The sequence below is a fragment of the Macaca fascicularis genome, chromosome 12 (genome assembly GCF_037993035.2).
Source record: "Macaca fascicularis isolate 582-1 chromosome 12, T2T-MFA8v1.1".
Classification (NCBI taxonomy): Eukaryota; Metazoa; Chordata; class Mammalia; order Primates; family Cercopithecidae; genus Macaca; species Macaca fascicularis.
The window spans coordinates 66066598-66086412 of NC_088386.1; the positions used below are offsets into that span (position 1 = coordinate 66066598).

A 19815-nucleotide genomic window follows, 5' to 3' on the forward strand; every position below is an offset into this window, starting at 1 on the left:
AGAGACTGCAGTGAGCTGGATCTCGCCATTGCACCACTTCAGCCTGGGAGACAGAGATGAGACTCCATCTCCAAAAAAAAAAAAAAAAAGATTTGTTAGGTAGAACCAGAGCTGTGTTAATGACTTATATTTCCTCACTATGAAGTAAGATCCTTCTGAGTACTCTATTGTCCTATGAATTATGAGGTCAACTGGTCAGGCTGGCATAAGCAGCTGGTATTGCCAGCCCTTTGTAAGCACCAGGCACTGTTCCCTCTAATCCTCTCAGATGGTTCTTTCCAGCCTTGGATAGTTTCCTCGTATGCATGTCCCAGTTAGTACTCTGCTGAATGCTTGAGGATATCCTCCACAGATCTCTTTCTCTTTAGCTCTCTCCTAGTTTTCTGTCCTATAAATTCTAGCTGCCTAGGTGGTAGCTCTCAACATGTGGTAGTAGAGTCTGAAGTCTGATAAGTTCAGTTCAGTTTTGCCCATGTTGTGTTGAAAGAGGTCAGGTACTAGTTCTTTACCGGAAAGAAAATAACCTGAGAAATAATCCGACAACTGATCAGGAATACACAAAGATTCCAAAATTTCTAAACACTTCTTTTCCTCCATAATTAAGTTGTCTTTCAGTAAATGCAGAGCTCATGTTGAATGGAGTCCAGGGCCACCTTCCCTCTTTACTCCTTCTCCATAGTGCCCTCAGTCTCTCCTACCTGTCTTCTCTTTAAGGTCCTGCTTCCTCTGGCGGAAAGCCTGGAAGTTCTTGGAGACCTGATCGACTTTGTTTCTGGCTCTGTCCTGGAGAAGCAATGTTTGGTCGTTACAATTTCTCAGACTTATGTCCTTCACATTCTTCTGAGTGGAGCCAGAGCAAAGACCACAAACCTTGTTTTTGCTGACATGGACCAGGTCTCATGGGACAACTGTGGTGCATTTAACAAAGTCTCTTTCTCTACTCTGTCTTACCAAAGATTTGTCTTCATTTGCACTAAAGAACATAAGAAAGGAGAATGTGGGGAAATGAAAGCTCCCTTCTACCCTCAAAGGTAATACTCTTCAAGTTAAATCAGTTAAATAGGCCAAGAAATTAACCACCATTGATTTGATGAGGGATGTGTCTACATTCCGAACAACAGCATTTTGTTGGGGCCTCTCTATAAAGAGCGTAATAAAGTGTAACATGGAAAACCCATTATATCTAAACAAACAAAAGCTAAAGAGCTAAAAGAGATCAATTCCTCCCAAATCTCCAATTTTTTTCAAGTAGAAAAATTTTATTTTTCTGTAGGCAAATTTATCAGTCTTTTCTTTTCTGGCAAGAAGCAGCATTTAACTTGATTCTTTCTTGTTTTTTTTTTTTCCCCTTGCATCAAAAATTAAACTTCATTAGCTGGAGTCTTATCAGTTGTTTAAAAATATTAATGACCTGGACATCAGTAACCTTGGATAATAATTTTAGCCTCTGTCTTTTAATCTGTCATCTTGGATAAGTCATTTTTTTTTTTTTTTTTTTTTTTTTTTTGAGACGGAGTCTCGCTCTGTGGCCCAGGCTGGAGTGCAGTGGCACCATCTCAGCTCACTGCAAGCTCCGCCTCCCGGGTTTACGCCATTCTCCTGCCTCAGCCTCCTGTGTAGCTGGGACTACAGGTGCCCACCACCACGCCCAGCTAATTTTTTGTATTTTTAGTAGAGATGGGGTTTCACCATGTTAGCCAGGATGGTCTCAATCTCCTGACCTCGTGATCCACCCGTCTCGGCCTCCCAAAGTGCTGGGATTATAGGCGTGAGCCACCGTGCCCAGCCCCAAGTCATTTTATATCATTAAGAGTGGTTTTTGTTATCATTACTAGCCAGAAGACTTGATGAGCTTGAGAGATCTTTTGTGGTGGCTTTAAAATATGTCTACAAATTATTTGATATTCCCCCCTTCATTCTTCTCCCATTGAATGTGATCTGGACTTAGTGACTCACTTCTAAGGAATAGAAGAATATAGAAGAAACGAGAGTATGTCACTTCTAAGCCTAGGTCATAAAACACATTGCAAATTCTTTTCTTTCTCTCCCTCTCTGCCCCCCACCCCGACCCTGAGACCCTTTGTTCTGAGGGAAGCTATCTCCTATTTAATGAAGCGACTCAATCAGTCCCCTGGAGAGGCCCATGTGGCAAGGAGCTGAGGCCTCCTGCCAACAGCCAGTGAGGAACGGAATCTTTCCACCAACAGCCATGTGAGTGAGTCACCTTGGAAATGGATCCTCCAGTGCCAGTCAGGCTTTCAGATGACTGCAGCCATGGCTGACATCTTGACTGTAATCTCATGAGAGACCCTGGGCCAGGAATAAGCTGCTCCTGAATTCCTGACCCTCAGAAACTGTGTGATGATAAATATCTGTTTTTAAGGCATTAAATTCTGAAGTAATTTGTTATGCAGCGGTATAAAACAAACATATCCTGGAATCTTCCAGATCCTTCCAGTTTATGATTCCATAATTTAAATGCAGGAGAAGGTATCTCTAGTTGCCTGCTACTTTTGCTAATACTCCCCAAACTGCTTTGCCTGTTATATTTAAAAATTCTTCCTTGAACAGCCTGCATTTCATGCAACAAAACATTTTAGACAGAAAATGAAATGATATTTTTTGAATAGAGATATTTTTCAACTGGATATATACTATTTTGATAGCTTGTATGTTTTAATAAAATGAAGCCTTGGGAAATTTATGTCTTCCATAAAGTTCTGCAGCAGGAAGTGCTCTTTGGTCCTTGAGGGCTGTCAGAAGTTATGTGGAGCCAGGTGCGGTGGCTCATACCTGTAATCCCAGCACTTGGGGTCAGGAGTTCAAGACCTGCCTGGCCAACATGGCGAAACCCCGTCTCTACTAAAAATACAAAGGTTAGCCAGGTGTGGTGGTGCATGCCTGTAATCCCAGCTACTCAGGAGGCTGAGGCACGAGAATTGCTTGAACCTGGGAGGCAGAGGTTGCAGTGAGCCCAGATCATACTACTGTGCTCCAGCCTGGGCAACAGAGTAAAACTGTGTCTCAAAAAGAAAAAAAAAAAAAAGAAAGGTAGAAAAAAGAAGAATAAGTTATGTGGATTTCTTGACATTTTATGCAATGTGTTGTGTTAAGAGCATTTTCCAAGATAGAATGTGTATAACTTTTACCAGACTTTCATAGAGCCTTGAGCCCCATGTCCTTCTCCCTACTCAAGATAAGAGTTAAGAACCACTTATCTGGTTCCTATTCCCACCTGTGGAAAGTTAGGTACAGAGAGGTGAGTGACTCACTCACAGTTAGAGACAGAGATCTTCTGACTCTGAACTCAGTGCTCAGACTCCAATATGTAAAATCAATTCTACTTAGAAGAGGCAGCTCAGGGAAGTCTGGTTTTTGCAATACCCTCGAGTGTGCAGATTCTCAAGACTTTTACATTGATTATTTTGCTGTTGCATATCTTTTGCTTGATTAACTCATCATGCTGCTTCAGGAAAGGCGTAAAATGAATCTCTCCAGAAAACTCTGCCTTCCTGATGAACCTCTTGGCTTGGTCCTTTCAGCTTAGCCTTTACATTGAAGTACACAGGAGCTCGAAGTGATTTATCACCGTGGTACCTGGTAGAATCCAAAATTATTCCATGAAGGAAATACATTATGCTTTTCTTACTTGATTACTGTAGATATGTCACTTATATGTTTCTTCACTATATTTTGAAAACTACCTCTTTACATACAGTACTGTTACCCATCTCTTTCTGAACTAAGCTAGATATGAATATTATTATCATAATAAATTAAGATGTTTTGGTTGATGGACTGAAAACCAAAGTTAAGTTCTAATATTAGTGTTCAGGATACATTCTGCCCATTTGGAAACTAACAGTTGCTTAAAAAAAAAAAACCCCACAGATGTCTGAAAAATAAGTATAAATCTTTGGTGAATTGGAACATATCTTGCACTCCTCTTATATCTTTCAAGGTGCTGGTCATTCATTAGATTATTTAAATACTTAATCACCAGTAACATTGAGCATTCACCATAAGCAAGCCTGGGCTACTTAAAGCCAGTGGAGCCCGTGTTGTAAATGGCTGGTCCTAAAAGTATAGGAAATCCTGATTTTACCCCCCCTTTTCTCACCACAGTAGAGTTGCCAGCCATTCCCACCATCCCTGTGTGCTCCACGACACAATCTTTTTGCTGTAGCCAAAGCCAAGTCAGAGAAATCATAACGAAAACTACAGTCCTGGAGAACCTGGGGCTGAAGAATCTGTGCTGATGCCATGAACTGTCCAGAGAAAGGTCTAAGCTTGACTCCTGGCTGTCCCTCCTCCCACTTAGCTCCGGAAGATATCTGCTATGAGCTGGTTCCTGGGTTCTGCCAAATGATCTAGCATCATCTGGTCTTGGCCACTGTTCAGGTTCAGAGAGCACTGCCCTTCCTCCCCAAAGGTGGAAACAGATTTTCATAGCCTTGGAAACAGCCCCAGGGTTTCTGAATGCAAATGTTTCCAGAAAATTCAGCTTTATATCCTAACTTGAAAAATAATCTTGTAGCCGGAAGATAAAGTTGAATGAGTCAAGTACTGATTAGGTAGCCGTATTCTTCCGTAAACAGGAAGATATAGATATATTTGGCAGGGGGGAGGGATATCTTTCACATTTTGGTGATTATTTTAAGAAGTAAAAACAGCTCTATATTTAAAAGTAATTTCAAAATAGCAGATTAGTCTCATTTGAGGAATGGCAGGAAAATCCTTTGACAAAGAAATTAAATTTATTTCAAAGTTATCAAGGGGTTGAACTTAATTATAGATGGCAGCAAAGAGCAGAGAAAAAACTCCTTGCAAGTTTTCTAAAGAAAAACTAAGGTGAGATTTTCTAAAAGGATAATATATTTTAAAAGTTATATATAATATATATTATATGTATAATATATAATAAATATTTATATATATGTATGTTTTTAAATTTTGAGACAAGATCTTCTTGTGTCACCCAGGCTAGCGTGCAGTGGTATGATCATGGCTCACGCAGCCCCAGATTCCAGGCTTAAGCCATCCTCCTGCCTCAGCCTCCAAAGTAGGTGGGACTACAGACACATGTCACCATGCCTGGCTAATTTTTTAAATTTTTTGCAGAGATAGGATTTGACCATGTTGCCCAGGCTGGTCTCGAACTCCTGGGCTTAAGTGATCTTCCCACTTTGGCCTCTCAAAGTACTGGGATTATAGGAATGAGCCACTATGCCTGGTGCCTCAACAAGTTATATTTTTAAAAAACAGGGAGAATAAAGGAGAAGAAAGGAAAGGGGAGGAAAAGGCCCTTTTGGTAACGATGGACTTAAGGACACACTACCCCAAAATATGGCACTGTAACATTTGAGAAAATAGCAGAGGCAGTAAGGTCACTCTCACCTTCTCCTGCCCTTCTGCCCCGAAGCAGTTCATAAGACCCACATGTGAAAGCTACTCTTCCTATACCCAAAGAAAAGGAACATTCTTATCTCTGAAGACACAGGTACACAGAGAAGAATCTGAACAAACAGGTCTTGCTAAATTCTGTCAGTTAATTACCATTAGGGTAATAAACTCTTTTTTCAAGTCTGTTTCTCCACAATTATCTACTTCTTCATCAAAGCTGGCATAGAAATACACAAGTCTAATTGTTTCTTCAGGTTTTCATTTCCTCATGAAGGCTCCTGTGTCACTTAAAACTGACATTAAATGAATTTGTATGTGTTTCTCTTGTTAATCCGTCTCTTGTTCTAGGGGCCTCAGCTGTGAACTTGGATGGGTGAGGAAAATATATTTTTCCTGGCTGGGCAAGGTGGCTCCCACCTGTAATCCCAGCATTTTGGGAGGCCGAGGCGGGTGGATCACCTGAGGTCAGCAGTTCAAGACAAGCCTGACCAACGGAAACACCATCTCTACTAAAAATATAAAATTAGCTGGATGTGGTGGTGCACGCCTGTAGTCCCAGCTACTTGGGAGGCTGAGGCAGGAGAATCGCTTGAACCCAGGAGGCAGAGGTTGCAGTGAGCCGGGATGGTGATGGTGCCATTGCACTCCAGCCTGGGCAACAAGAGCAAAACTCTGCCTCAAAAAAAAAAAAAGGATACTTTTCCATGCTTACAATGTTTTTCTTTGAAATTCTTTCATCTGAAAGTTTGGAAGTTCAGTAAAATGAAGTAATTTAAGAAAACAAATGTGGTTTTCATGATTGTATCAAGAAAACACACCTCCTCTATACGTTGAGTAAGATGAATCCCTCCGCAGCATCAGTAGTGTTAGGCTGTGATCACTTCTGCTATCTACAAATTGCTTTAGATGGGACTTTGCAAAGCAGAGTCAAAATATATACAATGGAATTTCTTTTTTATGATAGTGATACTAATATATAGGAGTACTACTTTCACTAGAGGAGTTGTCTACATTTCAGTTTTCTAAAAGGATTAGATATTTTGATTTTGCATGCATTAGACACCAAGTATGCACTGAATATGAATTACAAAGCAACATCAAAAGGGAAATAAATACACATTGCAGAACATGAAAGTAGGTAAGAGCCAAGTTAATAAATATAAATTATGTGTCTTTTACTACCTACTATGCTATTATTGGTGCTCGACAAATATTTACTATTAAAAAACAAGGTGTGTCAATGGTCCCGAGTAATTCTACTATGCTGACTCAAATGATGACTGAAAATGCTTCACTAAACTCTTTTATTTTGCAGGTATTATTACTTGGCATTCAGAGCACATCAAACACCTCTTGCTAGCAAAGAGAGCTGTGTGGCTATCTTGGAAAAGTCCAGATTAGATCACTGGGTGCTGGGAAAAACAAAGGTAGTTTGTTCTTTATTGTTCAAATTGTCCCGTGTGATTTCTTTGTCTCTTGTCAGTGATGTCACTGGCATGAATGGCTCTGTAAGTTGTGTAGCTTAGCAAACAAGACCCCAGCCTAACAATGATCTTTGCTGGTCTTATGTCAAGAGGTTGGGGACCTTAGGGAGTAGAGGAGGAGGGTTTGCCTCCTGTTCTGTATGTAATTTGAGAGCCATTTAGCATTTCTAGAATGAAATCTTTGAGCTCATTTAAAAATGTTTCTTTTCTCAGTGCTGCTTATTCCAATACCACACGTAAATACACAAATCATGTCAATGGCAGTGATGAGTTTCTAGTAGTGTTTTGTCCATTTTTTCACTGGACTCATGTTATTTGCTACATAGCCTGATTATTAGTCTCAGCATCTGTAGCTTTTCATTTGGGAGAACATCATGTCCCCATAGGATCCCAGGTTTTTATGGTCCATCCTGATTGCCTTAAAAAAACAGCCTCAGCCTTATTGTCGATGGCAACACTGCTCCTACTCAGCAGAAATTAGATCACTGTGGATCATCCAGGTACCTCACCGTCTGAACTTCTACTGTTGGCTGGGTCATTCCTCTTGGTCAGCACCTTTATCAGAGGCTATGGGGAAAGAGAGTAGATAGGGCTCATACTGAGAAAATGGAACTCCTGACTGACATGAGACAGGCCTGGAGAGCGTTTGGAATCGCTAAAACCCTGTTGACCTCATCATCTGTTTACATCAATTATCAAGGATTGGCTCAATCTTAGAAGGAGAATTGTATTTACCCCCATGAAGTCAGTAACGTGAGCATAAGTCACATCGCTATAAACTTTATTTATATCATTGTTTTAATATTTTCATTTAGAATATGCTGTAGTAGAGTGAATATCTGTTGAGGAACCCATATATAATGTTAAAAATAATGTCTCATTTCAGGTTTTTCTCAAATATTACCATGTTGAGCAATTAAATTTGCTACTTCGAGAAGTCATAGGCAGAGTGGTTGTGCTACAGGCATATACCAAGGGGTGGCTTGGAGCCAGGAGATACAAAAGAGTCAGAGAGAAGAGAGAGAAGGGAGCCATTGCCATCCAGTCAGGTAAATGGTCCAGTTCTCATAAATACTGCTCTGGCTCTGGGTATTGGCATGCCATTAAGTACTGGGGAATACTCAACTGTTTCTTTTCTAAGTGGGTTCCCTCCCTCCCTCCTTCCCTCCATCCCTTCCTCCCTCCCTCCCTCCCTCCCTCCCTCTCTCCCTTCCTTCCTTCCTTCCTTCCTTCCTTCCTTCCTTCCTTCCTTCCTTCCTTCCTTCCTTCCTTCCTTCCTTCCTTCCTTCTTTCCTTCCACATATGTGTATCAAGTGCAGGCTGGGCGCGGTGGCTCACACCTATAATCGCTGCACTTTTGGGAGGCCAAGGCGGGCAGATCATGAGGTCAGGAGATCGAGACCATCCTGGCTAACATGGTGAAACCCCATCTCTACTAAAAATACAAAAAATTAGCCGGGCGTGGTGGCAGGCGCCTTTAGTCCCAGCTACTCGGGAGGCTGAGGCAGGAGAATTGCATGAACCCGGGAGGTGGAGCTTGCAGTGAGTCAAGATTGTGCTACTGTGCTCCAGCCTGGGCGACAGAGCAAGACTCCATCTCAAAAAAAAAAAAAGTGTATCAAGTGCCTACCGCACAGGTTCTGTGCTAGGTGCTGAAATCACAGCCATGAGCAAGACTGTGTAGGGGTGAAAGAAACTTTGTGTCCTGAAGGTTTGATAATTTGAGTCTATAAAACAAACTGATGAAGACAGATTAACAGGAGAAAAGACATACAAATTTATTAACATGCAAGTCATAAAAAGTATGAAACTCAAAGGCCAGATGGTTGAAGCTTAAATACCCTCTGTACAGGGGAGAGGGAAGTGGAGGATGTAGATAATTTTAAGGAAAGATTAAAAGATTTTCGGGGGAAATGAATGGGCCTAAAGAACAGGCAATAGCCTGGAACAAACTTCACCTGACCTCTGGGTGATATTTACTCCAGTTTTCCTTCCTGGGGTATGCATCAATTTCCCCTGGTTGACGAGCGATCTGGGGAAGGGATTCACACAGTTGAAAATCTTCTGGAGGAGCTAGCCTTCAGTAGATAGGGAGAGTTCAGAGGAAGCCCTTCCCTGCATTTGCTGCTACCCAGGTGCTCTAAGTTTGGAGTTCAAAGCAGCATATTTTGGGGAATTATTATCTGAGCCCCAACAACTGCCATGGTCCCTGACTTGCAGGTAAGCAAACATGTCTTTACAACAGAAGTGGCAGGATAGATAGTGGCAGTATCAATGGACCAATGATGTAAAGCCCCAGTCACACAGACATGTGACGCATCTCCCAGAAAGACTGAGATAATATACACTTCAGGTCTGTGGTCAGGTGTTCAGTACCAGAGTTACTAATGCCATTTCCAGAAGGCTTTTCTAGTCCAGATGGAACTTATAAACCAAGGGGACAGGTTGCTAATCTCTTCATGTGCCCTGCCTAGTCAGTAACTCTTTGTTTACATATATGTGTCATTAGTGTTACACACAACATTTAAGTTCCTGTGCAATAGACAAATGATTATGAAAGCACCAGATCTTGAACAAACTGGATGATTTCCCTTATGATCTCATAACCCAGAATCCTAATGTGCCTCAGTCGATTTTGGACTTCATGAGCTCACCCAGCAACTTGGAGAGTTGTGATACTCAGAGATGGAAGGAACAAAAAGAGACGTTATGCTCCTCTGGGCAGCTTAATGCCCCAGTTTTGTATCTAAAAGACTTACCACCTTTGCCCCAGAGAGTCCCTTCCTCTTTTCTCTCTTTTTCTTCACCTTTCTTCCCTGCCTTTTCCCTTCCCACTGCACATCTTCCTCTCCCTCAGCATACCTCTCGGCACAGAATTCACTCACAGCAAATGACAATGTTGTGCTACTTATTATTTCCCTCTACTCCCCTCTTTCTCTTCTTCAACTTTCATGTTTATATTTTTCTCCCAATATAACAGATTTTGAAAGGGTCAGGCTATTCCAGTTCCTTTCTACCATCCCTCCTAAATCCCTCCCCCTGTATCATATCCCCAAGTCTTGAAGACAGGGCTTTCTCCAGGGATTAGAATGACAGGAAACCATCTCACCTGGGGTAGGGGTCCCACGTGATTCATCAGTGGAACCCAGAGTGTTGTGGAAATCACTGCCTGAACAAAAGCAACCCCTCAGAAGCATCTTCAAAGCCAAGCTGTGAGAACAGAGAGGCCTCTCTTCTTGCCATAGCTCACGTACCTCTGCTTATTTTGTTCAGTGAGAAAGCAGGAGGGAGGATGAGACGGGCAATAGATTGGAGGGGAAAACAGCTTATATCAATTCTCTGGCACGTTCTTAAATTAATGTCATTCCTAGCACATGGTTTTATATTTTTAGCCTGGAGAGGATATGATGCTCGGAGGAAATTTAAGAAAATAAGCAACAGAAGGAGTGAGTCTGCTGCTCATAATCAAGCAGGTAATTAAAACATCATTTTCTCAGTGTCCACTTGAATATATTCTCTGACTAACTTCCTACAAGTGTAGAAAAGCTGAACGGTTAATAATTCAGGAGCACTGGAATGAGTCAGGAGTTCTGGGAGACAGGAGTCCTAGTGTTTGTTCTGACCCTCCTTGTGTGATAACTTTGATGCTAACAGTGAGCATGAGCATTTGCTGTTTGCCATACTTGGCTAGGGATGCTCTGACTGGGTTCTCTTGTATACCTGATATTATGGAGGAGGAAATTGAGGCACTGAGAAGTGAAGGGACTTGTCCACCCTCACACAGCTCATCAGTTGCAGAGCCAGCATTTGAACACAGGCCGTTTGGATAGAGGCAGCATCGCATGCTGCCACCTGAACAAAACCCTTTCCCTCTTGGAGTCACATGTCCCTCATCTGTTAAATGAGAGCGCTGGTTAAAAAGGTCCAGAAGGTGCCTTCCCATTTTGGAATTCTCTACTTATATGCAAGACCTGTCTCTCAGCATCACCGAGGAGGAATCACTCAGGGAGTTTCCCAGCACACTGAGTTTCCCAAATCCTGGCCTATGTGCAGCTATCATGGTCCTCTGGGCCCCATGGCATGAGCACGTGGCGGCTTCTATGGCTCAGCATGCCCTTGGCAGCCTGAGAAGTGTGAGCTCTGGTTTCTGACTCATCCGTCCCCTCTCTGGCTCTTCAGTTACTCTGCTCTTCTGCAAATGGCAGTGTCCACTGTGGTTGCCAGCCTGGGCTCCCTCCCTCATTTGAAACTGCATATTCCTAATCGAGGCTTTGGAGGAAACAGGCCTCTGAGCTCCAGGAGCCACAAGAAATTGGAGACAGAAGGAGAGAAATAGCTAGGCTGGTAGACTCAGCAACAGAGAGAGAGATAGGATTTCACATACAGCTGAGCTTGAAGTAAACTCTTAAATAAAACAGCTGCAACCTTTTCAAAGCGGTCCCTGCCCAGAACCTGGCTCCAAGTAAACTTCTCAGAACTCTTAGACCACTGTAGAAGCCTGATGTCTTCATTCAAAACTAAAATAGTTGGGTGGAAAGGGTGCTATTAAAATGCAAATGTTAACTTTTAACACCATCCCCTAGGAATTCTAAGCTCTACAACTTCAAAGCCTCAGGAAGAGGGATGCAATTCTTGTTACAGCTTAAGAGAGAACTCAAAGCACATCATTTGTTCCCTACTTGCCTGCTTCCCAACACACACACACACATACACATACACACACACACACACACATACACATACATACATACACACACACACACACACACACACACACACACACACACACACAGTCTCTCATTAAACTAAGGTACCGAACTGATTTCTGATCTTGCAGTTTGGTACAAAGCCCAACATGCGTTTTAAAATTTAAACTTTCTTGAGCGTATTTATTGTTGATCCACTGAGTTCAGTATTAGGAATCATAAATGCAATTTTCCCTAGTGAAAATCATCTTTAGAGTGCTCCCTGTTTTGCACTCTGTTCATGCCAAGTGAACGCTGCTGTAAAACAGAAATGGGTCTGCTTCATCATCATACTATCAGGATAGTGATAATTGTATCTTTTCAGTGGAGCACCTATGGGGTAGCTACCATGGAAGGATAATGTTGCTCAGCGGAACTATAAAAAACATACTTCTTTAAGGACATCTCTATCTTTTTTTTTTTTTTTTTTAGCCTTGCAAGCACCTAGCGGAACTTTAGAGAACACATTTCTTTAAGGGCGCCTCCTTTTTTTTAGCCTTGCGAGCACCTCCCCTTTCTTAGCCTTGCAGCCAAAGTGTTCTTGCCTATCAAGTGATGTTGAGAACTTCCATTAACTGAGTCTGCAGGGGCTTAGATGGGCATGAAGGTGGCACCAACACCACCTCTACCCTCTAAGAAGTGGTGTGGCAGCCAAAGCAAAGGCAGACAGCATCTGCCCTTCGGCCAACACCATGGACAGGAATTGGTATGCTGGTTTTGTGTTGGTGGTAAAGGTGCATGATAGGGTAGCAATGTTTGCAATTTTATGGGCAGTTTACTTTTACTTGGGAATATTTCCCTATCTTTACATTTGAAGGCATAATTGCATTTATCTAAGAAGCAAAGCAACTCATCCTGACTTTTCTGTTTGGGGTTGTGCTCTTCCCCAAACATAATCTCATTACAAGCCTCTCTTCATCCCACTAGGACATTTCCGAGTAGAACGAGACCCAGATACAGCAGCTCCCCGCTTTGGGAGCCTGCAGGAAGTGGCTTACGGATGTTATCATAGCACAACCATTTCCGGTTGTTTTCTAAGGTTATTCTCTAATTTATTATTTTTTCAAATCATTTCATTGGAAATTTAGATTCTGTGGAATGCATTTGTATTTCTAGTTCTGGCCCATAGTATTTTCTTAAGTGGTGTTGCTAAGATGGCTAAGATACGTTATATATTTTTAAAAGAGCAGCCCTTGAAATTTAGGAAGCATTTGGCCTACATGTTGCTACAGAGCAGCGCATATTGAAATTTGTTTTCCTTTCATCTCCTTCCCAATAAAAGCAGCCGTGCGGCTTATCCCTTTAGCTTCCTCAGAACTTCCTTTCAGAATTCCCGATCTATTACGGCACATTCACATACCAGAAACAAGATGCCTTTTCATGCTGTCAACCTTTTTCATCTGAAATGTAAATTAATTCTTGCTGGTATGCCTTGACAGAGATCAAAGTCAGGGAATTAACCTTCCCAGGCTTTCTCCTCGTGAGGACTGGGCGGCCACCATTAGGAACTCTGTGTCCTTGTTATCAGGCCCTCCTCCAGGCAGCCCTCAGTCTAGGAGCCACCATTTCAAAGGCTCAGAGTCCTTGGTAAATGTCCTCATCATTACTTTAAACTGAGTGAGAAATGATCTGCCTGGCTAATTATTGAGAGATAGGCCTGCTCATTTTTAATCGTGGGCCCTTCACTCAGATTCCAGGAGCAGGTTTAAGTGGTTCTGACAGCCAGTGGTCTTGGTGTGATCCAGGGAGGGACAGGGCTCCAGACTGGAAATCTCTCCCCCTACTCAGTGGGTCATTTCTTGCTTGTCAGTCTTTGAGGTAGGCCACATTTGCATTTTCAAAATAAACAGATGCCTTTCAAATACATGAGCTGGTGGTGTAGAGATCTCTGTGGGCCCAAACAGTTCACCAGCCAGTAATCAAATGCTGGAAGAGAAAACAAACGGAAAAAAATGCCCTGGGTACACAAGGATACATTTCCTATGTGTATAACACTGCACAGTCAATAAAGAGCCTTTATGAGATGTAGGGGGGAGAGGGGAGAGGAAGAGAGAGTATAGGAGCCTGAGCAAAGGTATTGTCCGTCAGTTTCTTTTTTGCAGGGCTGTGGGAGGCAGGAAGCAACTTTGTATATCACCTTGGCAAGAAGTGGCATGTTTCATTGTTTTTAGTATTGGCTAATAATTCTGACAATGGGTTCTTGCCACAGGAAAACACATTCCTTTAAATGCCAAAGAATTCAAATACATACTTTGTTAAAATCTGAAAAAAATTGTACATATTAGTGTTCAAATAGATGGTGTATTCTAAGTAAAAAGTAACAGTGATATTGATTCCATTACTAAGCTATTATATTTTTAAATTATCTTATGTTTCAGAAATTGGACCTAACTATATTTATTCAACCAAAAAATGCTTACATTCCTCAGTGAAAATTATCAAAACAAACAAACGGCAGGGAACTTTTTTAAACATCTACATATAATGTCTCATTCATTAATTTTCTAAAGCATTGGCTTTCAAACTGCCCCTCTAATTCAGGATCCACGTTTTAGATGAGAGAAAAGTTGTGGGCCTCCCTCTCTCAAAGGGGAAATGCCCTTTGAATAGGTGACAGTGTAGCCCTAGGGGCTGGAAGCGTCTCCCAGGAGGAGTGGTCTTCCGGCACTTCACTGCTACATACACACACACACACACACAGAGGAGTCGGAAGAGCCACTAGTTTTCAGGATGTTTTCATCTAATTGCTTCAGTGCTGTGGAAATTGTTATTTTCTCTTTCTCTCTGTTCTTGAATCAGCTTCCTACATACTCCCCTCCTTGGCCCTGCCAACAACACAGATGTTATCAGAAGATAACAATAGCTCTAACAGTGGCGGCCATTTCTCTTCTGATGCTCTTTGGGGAGAGTGCTTTTCCCAGCATCAGCAGGGACTCTGATGAGGCTGGCAGGGTGCCTTCCTTGAGCCTGTGAACAGGCATTTTAAGCCACTGCAGCTGGGAACCACTGGGCACATCATGGGATGCGTGCAGAGCAGAGTTGCTTTAAATGCTGCTACCAGAAGAGAAAGCAAACATCGTATCCAGACAGCCTGACCCTACATTGTAACAGAACCAAGTTTTTGGTGTTTAAAACTGCCTGAACTTTTAAACTCTTTCAGTGCAAGGTTTTCTCCTAGCCTTTTCAAAAGGCTGTTTAAAAGGCTGTTTCCTTTAGCATTGTCGGTCAGTTGGCAATGAGTAGGTGGTTGTAATTTCCTAGAACTAAATTTCCAGATACATCCCTACGTGTGTGTGCAGGACAACTATATTTAAACTGGGATATTTCTTTCATTCACTTACTTAACTACTTTTTGTTAAGCACCTACTTTATGCTGGGGCTCCCAGGGTAAACAATGAGATTTAATTTGGGGCTTCAAATTCTCCAACTCCAATACAGAGCGCTCTAAAATATGCTTTTCCTCAAAGTCATGCTGTTTGAATAAATCAAGTACTCTATATTTTGCCAACACTCATTGGAAAGGAGTTCTGTAAAATCTAAAACAATACAAAGACTGCAAATTACTACAAAACACAGCCAAGGGTGTACACTGAAATGACCTGTGCTTCTTGAAGGTAAAAATGACTGTAGTAGATATTTTTCATCCTGCTAAAGCTGTACATAAGTAGATTGTTGATCCCAAGCCAAACAAGAAGGGGAGTGTAAGTCAATGCACCATTGAGAGAAAAGGCCCATTTTGAACAAACAGAAGGAAAACAAGCATGCCCTCTGTCACTCTTTTCTGTGTCTCAATTTGTAGTTCTACCTCTATTTCACTTTTTCTTCACTCATTTCATTTCTATTTCTTAGATCCCTGGTCATTTCACACAAAAGCTTAATTCCTCAGAGTGACAGTCTATATCATAGGAAGCACAGGTCTGAAAGAAGACAAGATCCAAACTCTTCTTGGCCACAGGGCAGGAGGCAGCTGCCTCTCTTTTCCTGGTGTTATCCATATTAACATATCCACACGATAGCAATGAAACATCTGGGGGAAATAATTGACCTGGTGAACCTGAGCTTGAGATGCACTGTGAACTGCAAACTAGCCCTCCTCATCCCCCTACACCCCCATCTTCTAAACCGTTGTTTAACACAAGACAGGATGCCCTTCAGTCCTAGGCGAGAGGTCCTGCTCACTGCTCACTTCACTCTCATGCTATCTTGGTTTCCCTAGCTCTCCCATACTTGAGAAACTGGGGCTGATTTCTTTTCCTTTCTTTCTTTTCTTTCTTTCTTTCTCTCACTCTGTCACCCAGGTTGGAGTGCAATGGCTCATTCTCGGCTCACTGGAGCCTCCCGCTCCCAAGTTCAAGGGATTCTCCTGCCTCAGCCTCCCGAGTAGCTGGGATTACAGGCACACACCACCACACCACAACATGGGGTTTCGCCATGTTGGTCAGGCTGGTCTCAAACTGCTGACCTCAAGTGATCCACACGCCTCGGCCTCCCAGAGTGCTGTGCTGGGATTATAGGCATGAACTACTGTGCCTGGCCTGGGGCTGATTTCTGACAGCTGCAGGCTTAACATATCTTGTAGGGGGAAATGTCTAGGGGGCAAGCATTGTGGTTTACTTTAGGAAAACATGGCTTGTGTGTGACAAGGCTTAGAGCAAGTGGTGTAGTGCAGAGAGAGGATGGCCTGTGCCTTCGAGGTTTCTGACAAGAAATGAGCTCTGCCAAATCTCTCTTTGGCACAAACAATAGAATTTTTGTCATGGCATAGCTTGGAATGCACAGGAATCTTCTTTGCTATGGAATAAAATTATTGCCCATGCTAGGATTAAATAAGCCAGAGGGCAGAACACTGTTTACCTAATACACAGAGAGGAAGCTGCAAAGTCATTGTGGGCTTGAGGTCCACTTGTGCCCAATATCACATTGGCACGGCACACGTATGCTTAAGATGAAACCTTTGTGCAACAGTAGGTACTCCTAGGACTCGATATTATGACTTCAGAGGACACCAGTGGTTAGAGCCTCCAATTTGGAATCAGTTTTCTCCTTTATGAACCTTGCTGAGCGCTCCAGACTCTGGCTGCAAAGAAGTGGTGCCTGAAAAGGTATCTTTGCCACCTCAACACAGAATGAAACAACATTATTATGATCAATCACACACTTGAGCTGCCTTTACTCTATGTCTTTAAAAAAAATTCATGTAAAATCGTAGGATATGTTGTCACATTCTATAACTTTTAGTCGTTGTCTAGACTGTAACTACACAATAGTAAAGAAACATTTAGGGGAAAACTAACTGGGCTATGGCAAGAATGATCATACAATTTTTCTTCAAAAGACTCTTGGAAATAGAAAGGCAGGCTTTGTTTTACCTCTTAACAGATGAACCAGGAGTACAGAGAGTTAAATAAGTTGTATCTCTCCTTATGTGTCCTGCAAGGTTTTTTTTTTTGTTTTTTTTTTTTTTGAGAAGGAGTCTTGCTCTGTGGCCCAGGCTGGAGTACAGTGGCACAATCTCGGCTCACTGCAAACTCCACCTCCCAGGTTCATGCCATTCTCCTGCCTCAGTCTCCTAAGTAACTGGGACTACAGGCCCCCGCCACCAGGCCTGGCTAATTTTTATGTATTTTTATGAGAGACAGGGTTTCACTGTGTTAGCCAGGATGGTCTCTATCTCCTGACCTCGTGATCTGCCCGTCTCGGCCTCCAAAAGTGCTGGGATTACAGGCGGGAGCCACCGTGCCCGGCGTGTTCTTCAAGTTTAAGCACTGGCTTCAGAGCCCTCTTCAGAGCCTTCACTCAGTGCTCTTTCCAGTAGACCATGCCCTGCTATTGGTTTCCATCTTGAATATGGCACATTGGACATAAGGTACCAGTCAAAGCTCTGGAAAGAGTTAAAATACTGTCCTAGGCATATGGAGTTTAGAGTCAAATAATGAACTTTAAATGATGGCTATGTTGCCATTTGCCATGTAGTTTGGGGAAAATTACTTAACTTCTGAGCCTTAGTTTCCTCAGCTGTAAAATGGGACTCATTAAGGCCTAATCCTCAGGACTGCTATGAAGATCATAGCAGGTATATATGCAAAGCATCCTGCACAGTACCTGGCACATGGTACATATTCACTAAATGAAATGTGACTTCCCTCTCTGTACTCCCTTCCTAAATGTGAACTACATAGGGGGAAAAAAAAAAGTCTGTGTAATACTCTTCTATGGAGGACATAATAATGCTATAACTTCAGGCTGGGCACAGTGGCTCAAGCATGTAATCCCAGCACTTTGGGAGGCTGAGGTGGGTGGATCACTTGAGGTCAGGAGTTTGAGACCAGCCTGGCCAACATGGCAAAATCCTGTCTCTACTAAAAACACAAAAATTAGCTGGGCATGGTGGCTCGTGCCTGTAATCCCAGGTACTTGGGAGGCTGAGCGGGGAGGATTGTATGAACCCAGGAGGTGGAGGTTGTAGTGAGCCAAGATTGCACCACTGCACTCCAATCTAGGTGACGTGGTGAGACCCCATCTCAAAAAAACAAAAACAAAATGCTGTAACTTCAAAAAGATGAAACAATTTCTTTCAGTTTTGGAGAAAAATAGTACCTGTCAAATCTCAAATTCGGTTACAGTAAAATCTTCATAAAAAGAATTTTCCGGCTGAGTGCGGTGGCTCATGCTTGTAATCCCAGCACTTTTGGAGGCCAAGGCGGGCGGATCACGAGGTCAGGAGATTGAGACCATCCTGGCTAACATGGTGAAACCCCATCTCTACTAAAAATACAAAAAATTAGCTGGGCGTGGTGGCGGGCGCCTGTAGTCCCAGCTACTCAGGAGGCTGACGCAGGAGAATAGTGTGAACTCGGGAGGCAGAGTTTGCAGTGAGCCGAGATCACGTCACTGCACTCCAGCCTGGGCGACCCAGCAAGACTCCATCTCGAAAAAAAAAAAAAAAAAAATTTTCCAAGTCTTAACTTATGTCTTGTTTATTTGACAAGGAAAAAATAGAATACAACAATAAATAACATGTAAGAGATTTCAAGTGGTTTTGTTTTGTTTTTGCAAAGAGCTGTGCTCCATTCATGCTGAAAGCTTGATTCATTTGTGTATATAAAATTTTGGGGAACCTCAATATTGTTAAGACTTAGGTGTTGTGCCCCTGACATAATTTTTCCCCCTCACTAGTTTGAGGCCCTTTTGCAACTTGTTCTGAAAGCTAGCAAGTTCCCTTGTCACCCTGCTTCTGTAAAGCCAGAAATTCTAAAATCTAGGAGCTGAATATCACCCAGATTTGTTGCCTTCTGGTGTGGAAAGCAAGTTGCCTTTCAGATGTCTGAAGAGTTGGAAGATCTTGGTGAACCTATCATGTTTAACCCACAGTGACGGGTGATTGGCAGCGTAACAGCTGAGCGACAGCCGTTTGGCCAGGAGTTCAAACCTCAACACGATGAGCCATAGCAGGATCACGGTTTGATTTGCTGTGGCCATGAAGTCTGAATCACCAAATACAGACACAGAGGCAAGGGTGACAGCTGGTAGCCATTCTCGTCAATAAAGTTGTGACGGTTGAGATGTACAAGTAACTAGAGCCTGCTAATTTCATAGACTTTGAGCCAAGTGCTTAGTGTCAAAACCAGCTATGGTCAATGATGCAAATGGTTGTGAAAAGTCCTTCATCAACAGCAAGGCTCTCCCCATCGGACTCTTTCCTCCTGATGGATTAGAAGCAGATTGAATCCTGCTTTCTAGGAATAGATCCAGTTTGAAGAAAAGGAGGCCTTATTTTTTAAAATTCTAGTAACTTCTTAAAAGTCTAATTTATTAAGTATAATTTACATACAGTAAAATTCAGTTGGAGAAAACTGGATCCCCTCCGCAATCAAGAAAAACAACATTTCCAAAAAGTTCCCTCATGCCCTTCCTGATGTCCACCCCCACTCATCCTCAACCCCTGATAACCACTAATGGGTTTTCTGTCCTATAGTCTTGCCTCTTCCTGAGTCTTGTCCTTATAGTCTTGACTCTGTAAATGGAGTCATACAGTGTGAAACTTTTGAGTCTGGCTTTTTTCACTTAGCATAATGCTTCTGAGATTCATCTGCATGTTGCATTTTTTTAGTAGTTCATTTATTTTCATTGCTGAGCAGAATTTCAAGTGTATGGATGTACCACAATTTTATTCATTTACCAGC

At 42.4% G+C, this 19815-nt stretch overlaps 1 protein-coding gene and 1 long non-coding RNA gene across 2 annotated transcripts in view; one reads left to right on the forward strand and one right to left on the reverse strand.

Annotated features, from left to right (window-relative positions):
* Positions 1-19815, forward strand: part of MYO3B (myosin IIIB) — a 491510-nt gene that overhangs the window by 326674 nt on the left and 145021 nt on the right. Inside the window, exons 26-28 of the mRNA XM_045367230.3 lie at positions 6719-6830; positions 7774-7936; positions 10280-10360. Of these exons, the coding sequence (XP_045223165.2) occupies positions 6719-6830; positions 7774-7936; positions 10280-10360 (356 nt within the window). The remainder of the gene's footprint in view (positions 1-6718; positions 6831-7773; positions 7937-10279; positions 10361-19815) is intronic.
* LOC135966547 (uncharacterized) overlaps positions 1-19815 on the reverse strand; it is a 60346-nt gene that overhangs the window by 37773 nt on the left and 2758 nt on the right. The window lies entirely within an intron of this gene.